Source organism: Colias eurytheme, chromosome 11 (assembly GCF_061535395.1).
Source record: "Colias eurytheme isolate Ceu_HAF_F1 chromosome 11, ilColEury1 Martin Lab GWU primary, whole genome shotgun sequence".
Lineage (NCBI taxonomy): Eukaryota > Metazoa > Arthropoda > Insecta > Lepidoptera > Pieridae > Colias > Colias eurytheme.
The window spans coordinates 4,146,854-4,165,176 of NC_142990.1; the positions used below are offsets into that span (position 1 = coordinate 4,146,854).

At 32.6% G+C, this 18,323-nt stretch overlaps 3 protein-coding genes across 3 annotated transcripts; all 3 read left to right on the top strand.

Annotated features, from left to right (window-relative positions):
- The first annotated feature begins 1,495 nt into the window (after positions 1–1,495).
- Positions 1,496–5,592, top strand: LOC149904463 (uncharacterized). Its single transcript, XM_090107292.1, has 4 exons — positions 1,496–1,653; positions 1,909–1,986; positions 4,089–4,185; positions 4,339–5,592. The coding sequence occupies exons 1-4, from the start codon at positions 1,630–1,632 to the stop codon at positions 5,349–5,351; spliced, it is 1,212 nt and encodes a 403-aa protein (XP_089963418.1). The 5' UTR covers positions 1,496–1,629; the 3' UTR covers positions 5,352–5,592.
- Positions 5,593–11,695: 6,103 nt separating this feature from the next.
- LOC149904464 (larval cuticle protein A2B-like) lies at positions 11,696–14,714 on the top strand. The gene is made up of 5 exons (XM_090107492.1): positions 11,696–11,841; positions 12,250–12,412; positions 12,830–12,909; positions 13,075–13,241; positions 14,293–14,714. Exons 1-5 carry the CDS (start codon positions 11,830–11,832, stop codon positions 14,414–14,416), a joined length of 546 nt encoding a protein of 181 aa, XP_089963618.1. The 5' UTR covers positions 11,696–11,829; the 3' UTR covers positions 14,417–14,714.
- A 106-nt stretch (positions 14,715–14,820) lies between these two features.
- On the top strand, positions 14,821–17,900 carry LOC149904465 (uncharacterized). Its single transcript, XM_090107470.1, has 4 exons — positions 14,821–14,945; positions 15,057–15,878; positions 16,158–16,324; positions 17,740–17,900. Exons 1-4 carry the CDS (start codon positions 14,934–14,936, stop codon positions 17,813–17,815), a joined length of 1,077 nt encoding a protein of 358 aa, XP_089963596.1. The 5' UTR covers positions 14,821–14,933; the 3' UTR covers positions 17,816–17,900.
- The last annotated feature ends 423 nt before the right edge of the window (positions 17,901–18,323 follow it).

Consider the following 18,323-nt stretch of genomic DNA (forward strand, 5'->3'; position numbering starts at 1 on the left):
TCATAAAATATAATAACAAAGATTTATTTCAATCACGCCAGATTTATTTAAGAGAAGAAAACTGTATCTGATCTGATTTATTCGTTTGGCAGATTTTCCAAGGAAATATAATAATGTCATACATATACAATGCATATACAATACTAACCCTTTTTATGATTAAGGTTTTAGAAAAATGGTTTTAATGATTAATAATAATACAGCAAGAATTGGAAATTAACTCATAAAGTAATTATTTGGCTTTATTTTTTTTTTCATTAATCGTATTATTCATCAAAATGAATTCGATCATTCGATCAAAATAATTTTATCTTTTTTTTTTACTTTCTGGCTGTATACTTTCGCGCCTTTGCCTATATTAGACACAATTGGCGGGAAACTCAAATCTGACATTTTATGCGTCATTAAAATTAATCTCGTTTTATCGACCGAGTCACGATGAATATGGAAAATTTTTCGAAAGGTATTTATAATTTACTAATAATAATTCAATATTGATATTTTGATTATTGAAGTGAAAACTTTTGAAGTGAAAACTTCTTTAGCGGCGTTGAGCACTTTTTCTGTAATGGGTTTAAAATCTTAAACTCGCGTCAGGACACGTGACCTGATCGAAAAAGCGTAAGACGGATTTTTTTTTTAGCCCTTATATTCCATGCGTAAGACGGATACCATTCCAAAATATCAAACATGCTGAACGTTAATAATCAAGTTTTCACTTCTGCCGGCACTCCCGGAGTGCAACCCGTCTTTATTTTTCTTAAAAATTAAGTACCTTCGGTATATATATGAAATCTTACAATGAAATCTCTATGAATTCTTTCTCTTGTCATCGCGAATTGCTACATATTGCATATGTTTATCTCGAATAGCGTTCGCTTTCATACATTTGCATTCAAACATAGATATGCGTTAAGTTATTTTCATAATTTGTCTGTCGCAATACACATGTAATACTACACTGAAATATTTTAATTACTGAATTAATTCGAATGTCAAGCTAGTTGAACACGTGTTAACAATGCCGAATGCGTTTTTTTGTTTATGTTATTCTTTTTTATAAACTGACTCTACATTAAATTAAAGAATTGTAAACAAATCCACGTGTTCTTTTTCGGAGGTTTACAACAGCTGTCGATACATGGAGCTAGTTTAGCCTTAAATGTATTTCTTATTTCTTTAATACTAGGTGATTTTTAATTTATGAATTATTTAAATTATGCAGATATAAGAAACGTATTTTTTTGGGATAAACCTAAAAATAAAATACATTTAATTGCGGAATTGTTATATTCTGACATATGAAAGTACCATTTCCTACACACTAATTATCTCAACAGATAAGAATAAGCTTCCTACCGGGGTGATAGCATTGTGGTATTCCTAAGACAATAAAGTGATTACCAGCACCCTCTAACATTCCGTGTCAATGTGTGCGTGTGTACGCATAACCCGAGGTGTACACATGTGTGTATTTATAAATAGGTGGGTGGTGGTCATCAATGGCCATCTTCACATTCTACTTTGGATATGGACAGGTTTATATTGGTTTTCGCGAAGGAATAAATAAAATTATCTCAGTGACAGTGAATGTTGAATAAAAGTGAATGATACAGTGAGATTGTGATTATGGCTAAGCTACATAACATCTTGGTGAGTAAATATTTGTTTTCATAATTGTAGTAATAAATTTGAGCAATTTGTACTTAATTTGTTATTTTTATTTATCATTTCTTTGTTCTTATTTATTTCTTATTAAAAGTATCTAAAGTCGATTATGTAAATATATCCAATAATCTTTGTATTCTTTAAAATGTAACGAATTATTGTAGCTATTGATTTGATTTTTTTTATTGTTTCAATTTTGTTTGATGTTAGATATAATAATTTTTATTCCTATATTTTCAGGTACTTCTTTGTAATGTACTGCTATGTGTGTGTCAAGAATATGGTATAGACGATAGTACAGCTCAAGAACAAGATGAAGTGAGTAAAATTTCATAAGCTAATACTTTTTTAATTATTTAAATCGTATATTTTAAAAACAAATATGATATTATCGTTGAAGAAAATTAAATACTAATCTTAACAACTAATTTGTTATAACGACGTATTTTAAATTCATTATTTCATTTCAATAAACATAAGTTAGAATAGGAACATATTATCTACTAGCTTCCGCCCGCGACTCCGTCCGCGCCGAACAATTAAGAAAAAAAAATTTTTTTTTTCTATTTATTTTCCCGGGATAAAAAGTATCCTATTTTATGCCCAGGATAATAAGGTATAATTGCACCAAGTTTCATCGAAATCGAATCGTTTTCACGTGATGCCTTCACATACAGACAGACAGACAGACAGACAGACAGACAGACAGACAGACAGACAGACAGACAAAATTTTTTTTAATCACATATTTGGGTTTGGTATCGATCCAGTAACACCCCCTGCTATTTATTTTTTCAATATTTTCAATGTACAGAATTGACCCTTCTACAGATTTATTATATGTATAGACAAGTATGTTTATTTACTGGCCACAAAAAGTACGAAGAAAGTAACAATTAAGCGTTACATTGTAGTATTTGTAGTCATGGTTCTATGAGCATACCGCAACAAATAACATCCTTATGATGATCACTGTTATTGAAAGTAAAATAATTTTATTTCTATTCAGTCATAACATCTAAAAATAACCATGGAAAGAAAAATCGATGCGGTCTATATACTAAGGATAATTTTCCAAGAGTAAAACTTTTACAAACTTCATATCAAAAATACATGTGCTTTGTATAATATGAATATCATAACAGACTATAAATTTTTTCATTAGTTGCGAAATTGAAAACTTACAGAATAAGAAGAATAAAAAGAATTGCAATACCGTTGTATAGCAATCATAATATAAGCACAATATTTAAATCGATACAATTATCATCTCATAATTGAATTCACAATTAATCTCTCTTTGTAAGGAAACACAAATGTACAGGGAAAGGTTAAGAACAAATATTTCACAAGAATTGGTACTAAAAATCAATAAGGATTGATAAAATATTGAAATAAGTCTGCGTAATATGTCGCACTATAAATGCCTATCGAAAGTGACTTGATGTTGTAACTTTATCAACCAGTATTGGTGTTGTTCACCCACTTTTCTCTTTAGTAATTGTGCCTCGGTTTCTATGAAGATATAATTCATTCAATAAACTAGATCATACATTTAAATTTAGTGCAAAACTTTAAAGTGAAAGAGTTGCACGAGCAAAAAATGTTTATTCAAACGTAGTAGTTAACAGTTTAGACAAGTTTTTGCTTAGAATCTTACCAATTAATAGAGAAGGCAATTTATCAAAACGGTTCTACTGCATAATATTGCCGTTATTGCATCTTTCACGCTTACAAATAGAAAAAAAGGCATGAAATTGAAAGTCAACGATCTGCTGTCATTGACATTAAATCGCGATGCGCACGCGCCGGCTCATCTTGAACTTGAGATGGCCGCGGGCTAGTGACATTTAAAAGAGTCGTGTTTACAAACATAAGAACTCGTTTTTCAATCTAATTCTAACTGTAATTATACACGATCAGTGACGACGTACTGACTTTAAAGTACACATTTAAAAGTAAAAACGATGATTAACCCTTAAGTCTATTCTAACCTTAGCCATATCTGCAAACATAGAATACGATCTAGTCCTACTATGTACCTACTGACTAACATTAAATAAGTTTGGGTTATCAGGATGCAGAATAAATAGTTCACGTTTAGATATTTCGTCAAGTGTAACAATACTGAGAGATGAAAGCGTGATACGTCTGCTAACAAAGTGACACTCCTACTCTCACATGTAACTTAATAATAAAAGTTGAAATTCCAATTTTATGGAAACAATTAAATGATTCATTGAATATTCCGAATATTAAACAGTCAGTTAGCATGCAACGCATTGTCACTACGTAAATACTAGGCCACCTCACGCGATGTTATTACTCTACGCATTCTGTTTTTTATCAAGAACGTTGACATAATAGAAACATGTAATTAGAAATTGAAAATGACATTAATCAATTTCTTCTCGTTTCAGGGTCATCCAAGCTATTCATTTGGATATGGAGTCTCTGATATACGAACCGGAGACGTAAAGGCTGTATGGGAAGAGAAGGAAGGTGACACTGTTATAGGTAAATGACTATTACGTATTAGATAATTATATTATAAAAAAAACTTGAAACTTTTTATACATGTAATTTCAAATGAAAGCTTAACGATATAGTAAATTAATTTTAAACTTCTAACAATGTACTCGATACTTATGAAATACTATTTGCCTTCAGGTCACTACAGTGTGATAGAACCAGATGGTTCTATGAGAACTGTAGATTATTCCGCGGGTCCCAATACAGGATTTACAGCAATAGTAAATAATAACGGCAACCAAAACGAAGCACAAGATGAACAAATGAACAACAATAACAACCCAGAGTATATGGAAGACAAAGCACTCAGAGATTACGATCGTTATTATGATTTTTCTGAGGAAGCAGATTCAGAATCCTCTTACAAAACTAGTGACAGGAAAAGAAAAAGACATCCATATGAATCACTTTTTAAAGATTACTCATTTGTTAAACGACCTAAATATCCTTCAGATTTAGAGCCAAGCGAATACACTCATAGTATAGATATTAAGCATCCTCATGAAGATAGTTTTGATGCTCCTGCTCATAGTCATATGGGATATAATTATGATCCAAATTGCAGAAAGAAGCATAAGCCAGTATCTAATTATTATGGTAACATCGCAGACTCAGACTTTAGAAAACAAAAGTATCCTTCTCTTACTGATTCTAGATATGAACATGATAAATACAAACCCGAAGCTTCATCCATAGATGCTGAAAAATACGTAAACAGTTATAAACCAGATAGTTTTAAGCCATTTAGACCTGATGAATATAATGAGCCACCGCCAAAGTATGGATATTCTAGTGTGCGTGATGTACCTCGTGACGTACCAGAAAGTAGTTATTCAGACTACATTCCTCCCCGTCCAAAAAAGAAGTACAAGCCACATAAGCATCCAGAACCTTTTGATCCAGAGAATCTAGACGATTATGTATTAGTTCCTAAAAGAAAACTCAAAAAACCACAAAGAGTCGTAGATGATTATCCACCAGAATCAGATGAAGATTTTGACCATAGAGCACCTTATTCTTCCTATGATGATGATTTTGAAGATGACCGATACCAAAAACCGCCTAGACCAACTGGCACTCAAAAGGAAGTAGTAAAGAAGGTAGTTAAAAAGAAGCCAATTATAAATATTTTAGACATATTTGATATTTAGAACAATGGATACAAATTAGAATAAGTGTTTGTTGACTTGTTTATAGCTGTGTGCGTGAATGGTTGAGAGAATGTCTCATTATTTAATTTAAGGATGACTTTATCTTAAACCTTTCATTTTCAATATTTATATTTATTAGTAAATATTTTTAATATAATTTCAATGGATCCTAAATGCTAAGATTAATTTAAAGTGTACAGAAGAAAGTCTTTAAATATTATAATAAAGATTTACTTATTGGTTTGCTGTTTTTATTTTTATGAACCTATGTGAGGGACCTCAAATATATAATTAAGTTTAAGTAACATCAAGATTTTTATATTGTGTAATAGTTGAGCATACTAGTAGCAAAATACTCTCACTACAAATTCTCAAATTACATTTGTCAGGCGTTTAAACACAATCTATTTGTTGCGAATTTAAAACCGCGTAAAATTAAATACCTACCTTTACGTGTTTGCGGTTTCAAGTAGCATAGATAGTAATTTTAATCAATTTACATCTTTCTATGTAGGATTACATACATTGTTATTGAAAATAATCTAAAAACGTAATCCCAAAAGGTCTAGAAACAAAATCAGAACGCACCCAGTGCAACATGAAGGATAAAAAATAAATGTTTAAATTCATCAAAGTTAGAAAGTAGTTTTGACGCCGATCTAAGTGGTGTAAAAATAAATATCGTAATTAATCAGGCGATTGTTTTGTTACTGAGCAATCATTTTTGACAGCAGTTAATATACGCTTAATGTGCAAGCCATCTCACAATGATAGTGAAAGTAATGAAACTGGAACGAGCGGGAGTGTTAAACTGGTTTTGATTTACAAGGACACTGAAGATAATTTATAAAATTCCCTTTCCTTTGGCTTTACATAATTAAAAAATTAATTATAACAGGACAAAAATTAGTGTGTAATTATAGCTATCAAGTATCCTTATATTGGGAGAAGTCTTTCTGATAATTTTATATTTCTGTTATATTGGAATTTAGATAGTTTCTAATATTTTTATAATTATGTTTATAATAAACTACTACAAAATATAAATGGCAACCCTGCCAACGATAAAAATGACATTATCTCTTTTTGTATCTTGATCAAGCGCGCGCCAAATTGGACACAATATCCCACGAATTCATAGATTAATGTTTTATTCAAGTAACGTATGTACTAGGACATTCACTTGTGGGCGCGCCCATGACACCACTACCATTGTCGCAATCCGCTGACACACTCGATACAACACTCTCTCACCTTGGTACAACGATCCCATTGTTGGCCATCTGGTTCAACTTATACATTTCAAATGAACTAATGACCTAACATATGTATATGGTTGTTGGAATGCTGTTGATATTGGGAGGAGTTTCATTTCTAATAGACAAGTTGTAGCTTCTTATGCGATCTAAGTATATTAAAAAAGTATTGTGAAATCTACTGTTATTTATCAGTTAACACAACAGTTCTATACACTTAATACAAAAATACTTTTGTACAGAATAAGAACTATACCAATTAATAACATCAAATATAGAACAGACCGGTAAAAAATGTCGATCAAGGCCACAGCAATATTGCCAACTGCCACTTACTGATATAGGCATAGCAGTTGAAACTTTCATGGTCCATGTGGCGTAGAGAAGTGTTGCAATGCGACAACGACAATTTAAATCAGTTTTAATTTCCTCCCGTTTGCTGAAAGCACCTGTTTTGCACGTAACACTTTCGAATGCGGTCAGTTTTACGCATAACCGGTTCCAAGATCGAATTGACATCTTTTCATAATATGTAATGATTAACTGTGGCAATTACGGATAAGTTATGCAGATTTCATAACATGCTATGAATTTTGCATTACAAATACAATGTTTAGACTTGGTTATGGTTTTAATTATGTCTAATTAATAGTTTTTACAATATCAAAACATAGGTATTTGTTGAAGCTACAGATTAATTAGAAATATTATTTAAACCAATTAGCTGCGTTAATTTACTGTAATCTCATGTTCATATTTGTGTTTGTTATGGTTTTGTTTTATTTTATATGGCCTCAATTTTGTCCGGCTTTCTAGTACTAGTAATTATTAATTAAATACTGGCATTTAATTACATAAAGCTTTTACATAATGAGCTTAATCATGAAATTAATTTGTTTGAATTACACACACGACGGAAAGTTCGAATATATTTAAATTAGAAATTATTAATATTAAATAAACGCATAATCTTAATAAATTTGGTTAAAATTAACATTAAATTTAAACGCGACCTTAACTGAACATAACCAGTTTAACTTGATTTTAATTAAATAATCATGATGTTAATCTTGGTCAGTAACATCAATGGATGAGTCACAAATTGACCTTTGACTTCTAACCTTCAACAATATTTTTAATATTGATTAATTATTATCAAAACACATCATCTAAATATAGACTGGTGAAATATGCAACTTAGTTTTATAAAGCAATGTAGTTAATATTATTATATTGTGTATTGTAAGGTAGTATATGAGGAATAAGGGTGAATATTAGATTAAACATTTATTTTTGTAATTTTATTTTAATTCACAATGATAATATCACTCCTATTTTAAAAAAATGCTCTTCGAAATTTGTTCTGTCGTTTCTTAGCGAGATTTACTAGGCTATTGAATGTAAATCTTATAAAAATCGTTAATAAGGAGACTGCATCGTGCGCTAGTGGGAGGAGAAATTACGTTATGAGTGACGCGTTTTGTACTTTCGGACTAGTCCGGGATACATCGCCCATTTTTGCAAGTGATTACTATCAAGCTAATTTTTCGTGAGTAGCTTTATTTTGATGAGATGCCCAATAATTTCATGTACAAAACTCTTGATTGTGGTAGCTACCAGAGGAAACAAGGATAAAATATTTTGATTTGATGGTTCTCAAATATTAATTACTAACTGAATGTTTTTTTTTGTTCAATCTCAAGATAATTATCTAAATTATTCGAAAAAAATATATTTGTCCTACAAAATCTATGGTTTGATCAAAGAGTCCACCTTTCCAATGTGTATCGATAACGAAGTCATCATAAATGATTACTAACCAGCTGATTTTTTTATTTTCACTTATTTAATACTTATATAATTCAACAGACATATTGTCCTACAAATTGCGTAATAAATATTTGAGAACCGTCAAATCAAAAATTTTTATCCTTGTTACCTCTGTAAGCTACCACAATCGAGAGTTTCGTACATGAAATTATTGGGCATCTCATCAAAATAAAGCTACTCACGAAAAATTAGCTTGATAGTAATCACTTGCAAAAATGGGCGATGTATCCCGGACTATTACTAGAGTCCACGAGTTTATAGTTGTAGACTGTACTGGTCATTTGTCATGTTGATAAATCTCACGAACTAATCAGCATGCAAATTAATTTATTTATATGCGTATATTCATATTACATACAAATACGCATATTATAAGTTACATAGATGTAATGAGTTTTGTGTCAAAAACTAGATGAAAAACAGATTTATAAAACAATAAAATAAAATATAGAAACTAATAAATTAAAGTGGTTTTATGTTCAATGTTTAACTGTCTCTTAACTTGCTTGTCTAGCAACGATATTTCCAAAGAATAAGTAGGTACTTCCTACAGAAATATTATCTTTCTCATAAATATTATTGTCCGTGTTTTCTTTTTATGAAATCTCGTAAAAAAACAAAGTTTTTATTTTCAGGAAGAAGTAACACATCGATTAGTCTTTTTGTTATGCACATTATGCAGTGAATAAAGATAGAACCAAGATGCAGTTGAATTTCTAATTTGATCGTATTACAAGACTAAAATAGTAATTGAGTCTATTTTAAATCAACATATAGAAAGTCACTTTGATTTCAAATCACGTTTCGGACGATTTTTAGGAACGCAATTTAATTATCAATTTCGTAGTTAAACAGTATATACGTTTATTTTGGAGTAGGTACTTAGATTTTGACGTTGCTTTTTTTAATCTTAATTCTATAAAATTTTGAAATACCTACCTACCAGTAATTTTTCTTTTTACATAATATTAGGTTATAGAAGATTTCGATTTCGATTTTATAAGTCTTTTAACGAAATAGAGGATGAAACTGCGAATAGCAGCAGCTATTTCATACTCGCCCACTATTTTTTACAGAAACATATATCGTAAATATTTTACAAATTCTTCGTGAATAGTTGACATAATAATTTGACCTTTATTGTCCTTTGATTTAATGACACTGTACCAGTGGTATCAATTCCCTTTCTTCATTTTTGTCATAGAATTTATGAACCTTTCCTTTTTTAATTTATACAGTTAAGTAATATATTGTTTAATAATTGCGATCTCATTGAGCTAATTTTCTCAAAAAATATAAAAATAAACTTTGTAAAATGGAGCGAGAAAAATTGTTTTTATACATTACTAGCGGTCCGCCCCGGCTTCGCCCGTGGTACATGTTTACGTTTTCTCTTCATAAGAACCATCCTCGTACTTCAAGGAATATAATAAAAAAAGAATTATCGAAATCGGTTCAGCCGTTCTCGAGTTATGCGCTTACCAACATATTTTGCGATTCATTTTTATATTATAGAAGATAATTTATTATGTTCATTCAAGCTTCCATCAAAGCCTTGGCATTTGTTGAGTAGCTATTGTATGCTAATGATAACATAATATGATATTATAAGTGAAGTCCCGTGTCCCCGTAGTGGGGTAGGGGGCAGATGCATTATTCATACATCTGTTGTAATATGATATTATAGCAGAGTATTAATAAGCAATGTTTTTTTTTTTAATTATAGGAACTAGTACAAGATGATCATTTGATGATATATATAGATAATAATGATTATATAATGATGAATTTTTGGCAAAATGTAGGTACCAACAATACTGATGACTCTTGAAGTGGGTTCCATAACAAACTGTTTTTAAAAGCATATTTTTCTTTTTTATAAGAATTAAATTTAATTAGGCAAATGTTTTTCTATACAAATATTATAAAGAGGAAAGGTTTGATTTTTTGTTTGTTTGTATGAATTGAATAGGCTCCGAAACTACTTGGCAGATTTGAAAAATTCTTTCACTGTTGGAAAGCTACATCATTTCTGAGTGACATAGGCTAGGTTTTATCCCGGAAATCCCACGGGAACGGGAACTATGCGGGTTTTTTTTTGAAAACGCGGGCGAAGCCGCAGGCGGAAATCTAGTATTTTATATCTCAAGAGAACTTTTATCTTATATCGGTAAAATAATCAATTTCAGCATACACGATAAATGTGCCAATTTAGAACTGCATTAAAACAATAGTTACAAAAACTAGAACTCGATAAACATTCATATGTTTAATTTATTCGGAATTCTACAAACGCGTGTATGTTTAAAGGTATTTGACAGCTTTAAACCAATTCTTATCTCGAATATGTTTAGTGTAAGACATAATGTGGATGTGAAGTGTGAACATATAATATTTCGTACAGAAACTTTTTTACATTATCTAGGAAAATGGTTATTTTTAGATTTTTTAAAGGACGGAAGTAAGTTCAGGAACAAAACTTTATAACTTTAGAAACAGTTAAGGCATAATAATTATAGAAGTTACTTAAATACACTGGTTATAGCGGTAGGGAGGTACTCCAGGTTATTAAATTATGCCAACAGGATATAAAATTATATATATTCGTCCTAGTCCTATTAATTTCACAATTGTCAATATACGTAGGTATATTCGATTAACATTTATACTCATTAATATTGTTTTATCACAATCTCGTATGATGATGCGATTGATATTTTTTGCTAAGTTATTTTTATTTATTACACTATACATATATTGTACAAACATACATTGTACAAACATGAATGGACAAAGCAGAAAATAAGGACAATATCACAAAAAGGGATCATTTGTGCAAAAGGCGGCCTTATTGCTGAACTGCAATATCTACCAGGCAACCTGGTAGGAAAGGAAGTATAATTAAATTTTAATACTTATCATTTAAATATATAAAATTGTAATGGAATTTATATTATATTTGTTTGACTCATGTGTGGCGACTGTGCCACGGTCGTGCCAACATAATACCTACGTGGTTTGATGACTTTGGGAGGTGTTGTTCGCTGCGTCCTTACTATATCGATCTGAGGTAGATATCGAGTGACGCATCTATCTGAGAGTCTTCAAAAGCTGAATATATTGATAATCACATGCTCATTATTCTTTCAAATATTACAATTAAGAATAAAATAAAATGCATATCTTATCCTCCTCAGATAACGATCCTGTTTCAAAGCCAGCGCCTAACTCGCACTTGTGTCTCCGATACCGCCGGCAATATCTAAGGTCCGTACCTATAGGACATAGTTCTAGGCACTATATAAGCGCCAGATATCTTACATTTAGACACATATCAAGCCCTAGAGCTTAGTAAACAAACGTATCTTAGGATCCTAGGATAAAACCACAAAATGTTCGCTAAGGTAAATAGGGGTGGATTTGAAAAGTTCTGTATTTCCTAAAAAATCAATTCTAAACTTGTTTTGATTGTTGTTGTCATCATTAACACTGAAGTTGTGTTAATTTGATTAATGACCTCAATATCTTTTAACATTTGTCAAAACTAAAACTGTTACCATAATTCTATCAACCTTTAATTTATGAACTTTATTGACATTAATGTCAATATAAAGTGTTTTCTTTATAATATGACCCCTAATTTAGTTATCAAGCCAATTATTATTGCTCAATTCATCATTTTATCTATCGTAATTCGAACGTTACATCCGATAATCATCACATAAAAAATTGAAATATCTAATAATCATCAAAATATTTTTAGCCATAAACTGCAATTACATGCTTAAATGGTCTATTTATTATAATTTCAGACGTTAGTAGCGTGCGCTTTGCTCGCCGTCGCCCGGGGTGGCTTGCTCGCCGGCCACGGAGCTATTTCCTCACAGAGCATCGTGCTTGGTCACCCGGCTCCGGCCGTCGCTGCTCCAGCGATCAGCTATGGAGGCTATGGTGGATATGGAGGATACGGTCTAGGTAAATCAAAGGAATATGGCAAATTGATGAGTGGATTGTGAAATTTGAACTTAACGTATTGAGTGATGATTAACGTATAAAGTGAAATTGTGAAAAGTTGCTAGGTCATTTTTGAAATTATCTTAAATACTTAGTGCTGGTTTCACGGCTTTCTGATAATGTTGCCAATAGCCAATTTGATACTTTTTAGATAAACTAAACAAACAATAAAAGGAATCTGTGAAACTGGTCCTTAATCTCGTAAAAGACGAAGAAAGCAATTCCATGCATCCAAATTCCAGTTTTGTGACTACAATTCAAAAAAAGCTCTACAAAATTAAAAACTATCGTATTCTGATACCTTTATATGTTATCACTCTATCTCTATTAACCTATGTCTAACTGTTAATTGCAATCAAAGCTAAAGGTGTGTTGCAGGTCACGGCGCGGTCGTGGCGCATGCGGCACCGGTTTACCACGCGCCTGTCGCGCACGCCGTTGCCCCTGTTGAAGTATATGTTAGTATAATTATTTTTCCTTTAATATATCACTGTTGAAAACGTATGCTTGCATAAGTAAAGACTTTATAATTATACTTGTTGTGAGGATAGTCCTCTTAAAAGTAATTGTTTTCAAAACTTTGATACAAACACAACCATCATCTTTAATATTATCTTCTCCAGTCCCACCCCCGCTACCAGTTCAACTACGGTGTCGCCGACGGCCACACTGGTGACCACAAGAGCCAATGGGAAGCGCGTGATGGTGATGTTGTCAAGGGCCAGTACCAACTAGTTGAGCCTGATGGTACCGTCCGTACTGTCAACTACTCCGCTGACGACCATAATGGGTATGTTTCTTTGCCTTAGTGTTTAAATTAATTTTACTTAGGAACTGAAAGTACTTCAAGTAAGTTTTATAATTCGGACTGAAAGACTATGGCAGGTCATCTCAAAAGATCGTCTGATGATATTCTGAATGAAAATGATGCAAAACGAACAAATGTAATTTGCATAATGTACATGTTACCAAAGTAACTACTATTTTTCGTATCGTAAACAATATTTACATAAAATATTTGAGGTTGCTAGTATAATTTCATGATAACATTTTAAAATTGTAGGATCGTTAAGTTTTTTTATCCAATCTAGTCTTATCATAAAAGATAAAATCTTCTAGTGAGATTTTGAATGCTTCTTATCGGTGTTAATTGGGCTTGATCTTGTTTTATAGCTTTATATTCAAGAGTACACGTTCTTAAGAACTTGTTTATTCGCATTATATGACTTTTGGTATGTAGGCCTTACTAATAAATATATGCAATTTTATGGTATGCTGTAGGCATATTTATACCTGAATTTCTCCAAAACAGTTTATCATATTGTAACTTTTTTAATGCCCTACATTTTATGATACTCAAAGTCTTTTTTACTATCTCCTCTTACTTTAATCAAAAGTTGATTAAATTATGTCAATTAAAGAAATACTCCAAAATGTATACCTACCTATAAAACGTTAGTTTTCTCAGAAGTTATTCCGTGATAGAGTAACAACACACATCAAAACTCACAAATTTCACATGGTATTAGTAGGATAAGATCTGAATGTGAATATAAAGTATGTATCTAATTCAACTTCTGTGTTGTGCATTATATTCCTATCAATAGGTATATGGATTCGACTTATTCTTTATCTAAGCATCATATAATAGTTATATATGGATTCGATGTACATCATTTATGGGGTTGTTATATCCATCTCAGAAGGCAGTGCCTTCCCTTATAGAATTTGTAAGGGAAGGCACTGCCTTCTGAGATACAGGTATTTACCTAGTTCAGAAGGCAGAGCAATATTGTAATGTTATATTTGAAGTTGCTAATAAATTTTATTTTATTTTATAGATTCAACGCGGTAGTAAGCAGACAGGGCCACGCAGCGCACCCCGCGCCCGCGGTGGCCGTCGCGCACGCGCCCGTCGCGCTCGCCCCGGCACATGGCGGCCTCCTCCATGGCCTCCACGGCTAAACGACATCTTCTCTCTACCTTCTCTCTCTCTTAGGATAAGCCCACGATGTATATGAACGCTTGGTAACGGTACAACGAACGCTTGAGGCACAGCGTTTCATAAGGTGTATCTCAGGGACGGTGGCCCAAGTCATTACGCTCCATTTGAGTCTTGACTATTGTATTATACTTTCTTGTAGTTTTAAGCTTTCATTTCATTTCGTTATACATTTTATGAAACGTTAGATAATGCCTGCGGGGTGCTGGGTGTGGACTCCGGTGTAATGCTCAGTGTTAAATATATTTTTTTTCATATAAAGTGTCTCGTTTTCTTTTTTAATGACCCGTCGTTCGTAAAAGACATTCACTACCACTATTACTGGCGATCTCAAAATTGAAACTTGTTATTTTACCCTACATTTTGAAAATAATACGTAACTTTTGACCGTAATAAGGACTTTGAATAATATAAAACGAGTGTAATTTTTGGAACCAGTATCACTTCGATTTCAATACACATACCTTCAAGAGTAAAAACATGATATCGAAAGTAAGTAGCCAAATTGTATTTTATTTTATATTTGATTGAAATATTAAATTATAGTAATTATTAATAAATTTATCATTATATTACACATTTTAATTTATTATAATGTTTCAGGTGTTCATTATCGCGGCTGCATTCATAGCAGTTAGCGCACAGGATCACTATCCGTACGGCCAAGCAACTTCATCCCAATCAGTAATTCGCCATGGCATTGCTCAAAACCAACACGGTTACAATGTCCAGCCGATTGCCGTACATGCTCCTGTCTACCAAGCTGCTCCTATCGCTCATCAATCATTAACTTTACAACACGCAGCGCCTATTAGACAAGCCGCATCTTACATCCAAGCTGCTCCTTCTATTTCTTACTCACCAGTTATTTCTCATGCTTCTCCTATCATATCCCAAGCTCCTGTATACGCTCAATCTGCTCCTGTATACGCCCAATCTGCTCCTGTATACGCCCAATCTGCTCCTGTATACGCTCAATCTGCTCCTGTATACGCTCAATCTGCTCCTGTATACCAATCTGCTTACTCTCATGGTTCTCCCGTCATCTCTCATGTAGGTTCTTCCATCTCTCATTCTGCGCCTATCGTTTCACACGCTGCTCCCATCATCTCTCATGCTGCTCCTGTCATTTCTCATGCTGCTCCTGTCGCTTCTCATGCCACATCTGTCATTTCTCACGCTGCTCCTGTCATTTCTCACGCTGCTCCTGTAATTTCTCACGCTGCCCCTGTCATTTCTCACGCTGCCCCTGTCATTTCTCACGCTGCTCCTGTCATTTCTCAAGCTGCCCCTCTATACACACAAGCTATCTCAAGTGCCCATCAAGCTATCCCTGTTCGTCAATACGCTGCACCAGCTCTGACCCTTCAACATGCTTCAGGTCATTATAACCAACAATACGCCCAAGGACACCAGGAATACTATGTAAGTAATATTGTACTGATAATTATGTAATTTCATTGTACTCAGTGCATAGCAATAATTTCTCATAAATTTCTTTTTTGAATAATATACTTAATTAATAATTTAAAAGTGTCATTGATATTTGAATCTAAATATCTCATATAAGTCTTTCTGTTAAAGTTTGTTACATACGACACTATTCATCATTTTTCTGACTATTAATTCTTTAGTATCCAATAAATCCCTATTTATCTAAGAATCTACTGGGAGAATTAGAAAGTTTATTTCTAATTCTCCCAGTCATATCCCAAATACGAATTCGAATACGGCGTCAACGACCCCCACACCGGTGACATCAAGTCCCAGCACGAGAGCCGCGATGGAGACCGCGTGACTGGCTCATACAGCTTGCATGAAGCTGACGGATCCGTCCGCACCGTGCATTATAATGCCGATGCTCACAATGGGTTTGTTTCTATGAATTTATAATTTACTAGCGGCTGTCTGTCTGTATGTGAAGGCATCACGGGAAAACTGACGGTTCGATTTCGATGAAACTTGGTATAATTATACCTTATTATCCTGGGCGTAAAATAGGATACTTTTTATCCTGGAAAAATACGTAGAAAAAAAATTAATCTTAATTCTTCAGTTTTATCCATAGACGTTGTTCTGTAGAGTGTAGAACCGCGAACACACGTTCCGTATTATTATAGGCCTAGCCGTATTTGGGTCCAATAGATATTTATAAGATGTCATTGTCAGAGTTACTCAAAATGGAGAAATAAACCATCCACGCGAAGACCGACATCCGCGCGGACGGAGTCGCGGGCGGAAGCTAGTTTTATATAAATGGGTTTAGTTCTGAAAAGAACTTTTTAAATCGGTTTAGTTACTTACTAAACGAATTATTATCAAGCGTAAATTCCGCACACGTCCATCACGTAGGGAGCCGACCGCGCGAGTAAGCCGCGCGGCAAGTTTATTTCGTGATCTTAACCCCCCTCCCGTACCCCTGCCCGAGTGACGCCTACAACGCATAGCTAGCCGAATACAGTTTATTTTTTAATTTTTTTTTAACTCGTGATATCTTTTGAATGGATTGTCAGAATCGAATAATTCAAAAAGTAATATAAAGATATTGAAGCAGTCTTAAATAATACATCGTTTATTTTGATAAGGGTTAGTACCAAGGTACAAATAAAGAGCTTTTTGTAGCGGTGGTAATTTAATTTCTTTTTTTCAATAAAAAAACGCTTATTGTGACATGACTGTAATAGTTAGAGATATGCTGCCGCTGATTTTTTGTAGATAATGGTGTGTTCTAAAAAAATGTAGTATATCATTTTGTTCTATCATCAATAGTTTTCGCAGCGCACGCGATGTAAGGTAGTTTTTTGATATTTTTTTCACACCTTGGATTACGTTATCGTAATTTTAGTAAGGATGCCTATTTTTTTTGAAAATGAAATATAGCCTATGTCACTCAGAAATGATGTAGCTTTCCAACAGTGAAAGAATTTCTCAAATCTGCCAAGTAGTTTCGGAGCCTATCCAATTCATACAAACAAACAAACAAACAAAAAATCAAACCTTTCCTCTTTATAATATTTGTATAGATTAAGGTTATAACTGTGAGGTTCTGCGAATCCATAATGATATTATAAATATTAATATGATAGATGATTTTCCTTGGTAGTCCTGAGAGTATCATAATATTATGATAATGTTTACTAAAACTCCTAAACGTAACTTTTTAACAGCTTTTAGCTCGACCTATAATTGCAAAAGTTCATTTCATTTCTTTGAACTTATTCTTTGTAGACTAGTGTATCAGTTCATAGTAACTCGCTCAATTTTAATATGTTTTTCTTCTTCACAGATTCAATGCTCAAGTAGAGCACTCCCATCCATCCAGGCATATCGAAGCTCCTCAATATGCTCAATACCATCATTAACCTAAGATTTACTTACATTTAAGACGCTAGTTATAAGAATTCTGTAATGAATAACATGGATAATAAATATCTAGTCCTCATAAAACACATTTTATTATTTTTCATTTTTACAAATATGCAGCATCGCACCACTCTTGAATTTGAGAACCTTTTATAGGTCATTTATATTATATTTTGGAAACTTTCATAAAAGCAATTCAATAATTGGGATATGCTTTCAAAACCATTTATATTTAGATTAATTTTCAAATAAACAATGTTTAATTATAATGTGTAATTTCTAACACAAATATCATAATCAAGTTCTGTATTCGTTGCAATGTTTAATTCTTTATGATTTGACTTGAGTACTATTGCATACCAAATTATATGACCAAACAGTAATTTCTACTCAAACTACATCAAAATTATCACGTAATAATTCCACAGATAACCACAAAATACATGAAATTACTTTTAATATGATATGCAATAAAATAGAGTTTACGACCAAAATAAGCAATTAAAC

Bases quoted from the DNA above. Each gene is read 5' to 3' on its own strand.
- LOC149904463 (XM_090107292.1), top strand. From the start codon at position 1,630: ATGGCTAAGCTACATAACATCTTG. The intron at 1,987-4,088 runs GTGAGTAAAATT...TTCTCGTTTCAG, and splicing joins CAGCTCAAGAACAAGATGAA to GGTCATCCAAGCTATTCATT. The intron at 4,186-4,338 runs GTAAATGACTAT...ATTTGCCTTCAG, and splicing joins GGAAGGTGACACTGTTATAG to GTCACTACAGTGTGATAGAA.
- LOC149904464 (XM_090107492.1), top strand. The intron at 12,413-12,829 runs GTAAATCAAAGG...GGTGTGTTGCAG, and splicing joins ATATGGAGGATACGGTCTAG to GTCACGGCGCGGTCGTGGCG. The intron at 12,910-13,074 runs GTTAGTATAATT...TATCTTCTCCAG, and splicing joins TTGCCCCTGTTGAAGTATAT to TCCCACCCCCGCTACCAGTT.
- LOC149904465 (XM_090107470.1), top strand. The intron at 15,879-16,157 runs GTAAGTAATATT...TAATTCTCCCAG, and splicing joins AAGGACACCAGGAATACTAT to TCATATCCCAAATACGAATT. The intron at 16,325-17,739 runs GTTTGTTTCTAT...TCTTCTTCACAG, and splicing joins AATGCCGATGCTCACAATGG to ATTCAATGCTCAAGTAGAGC.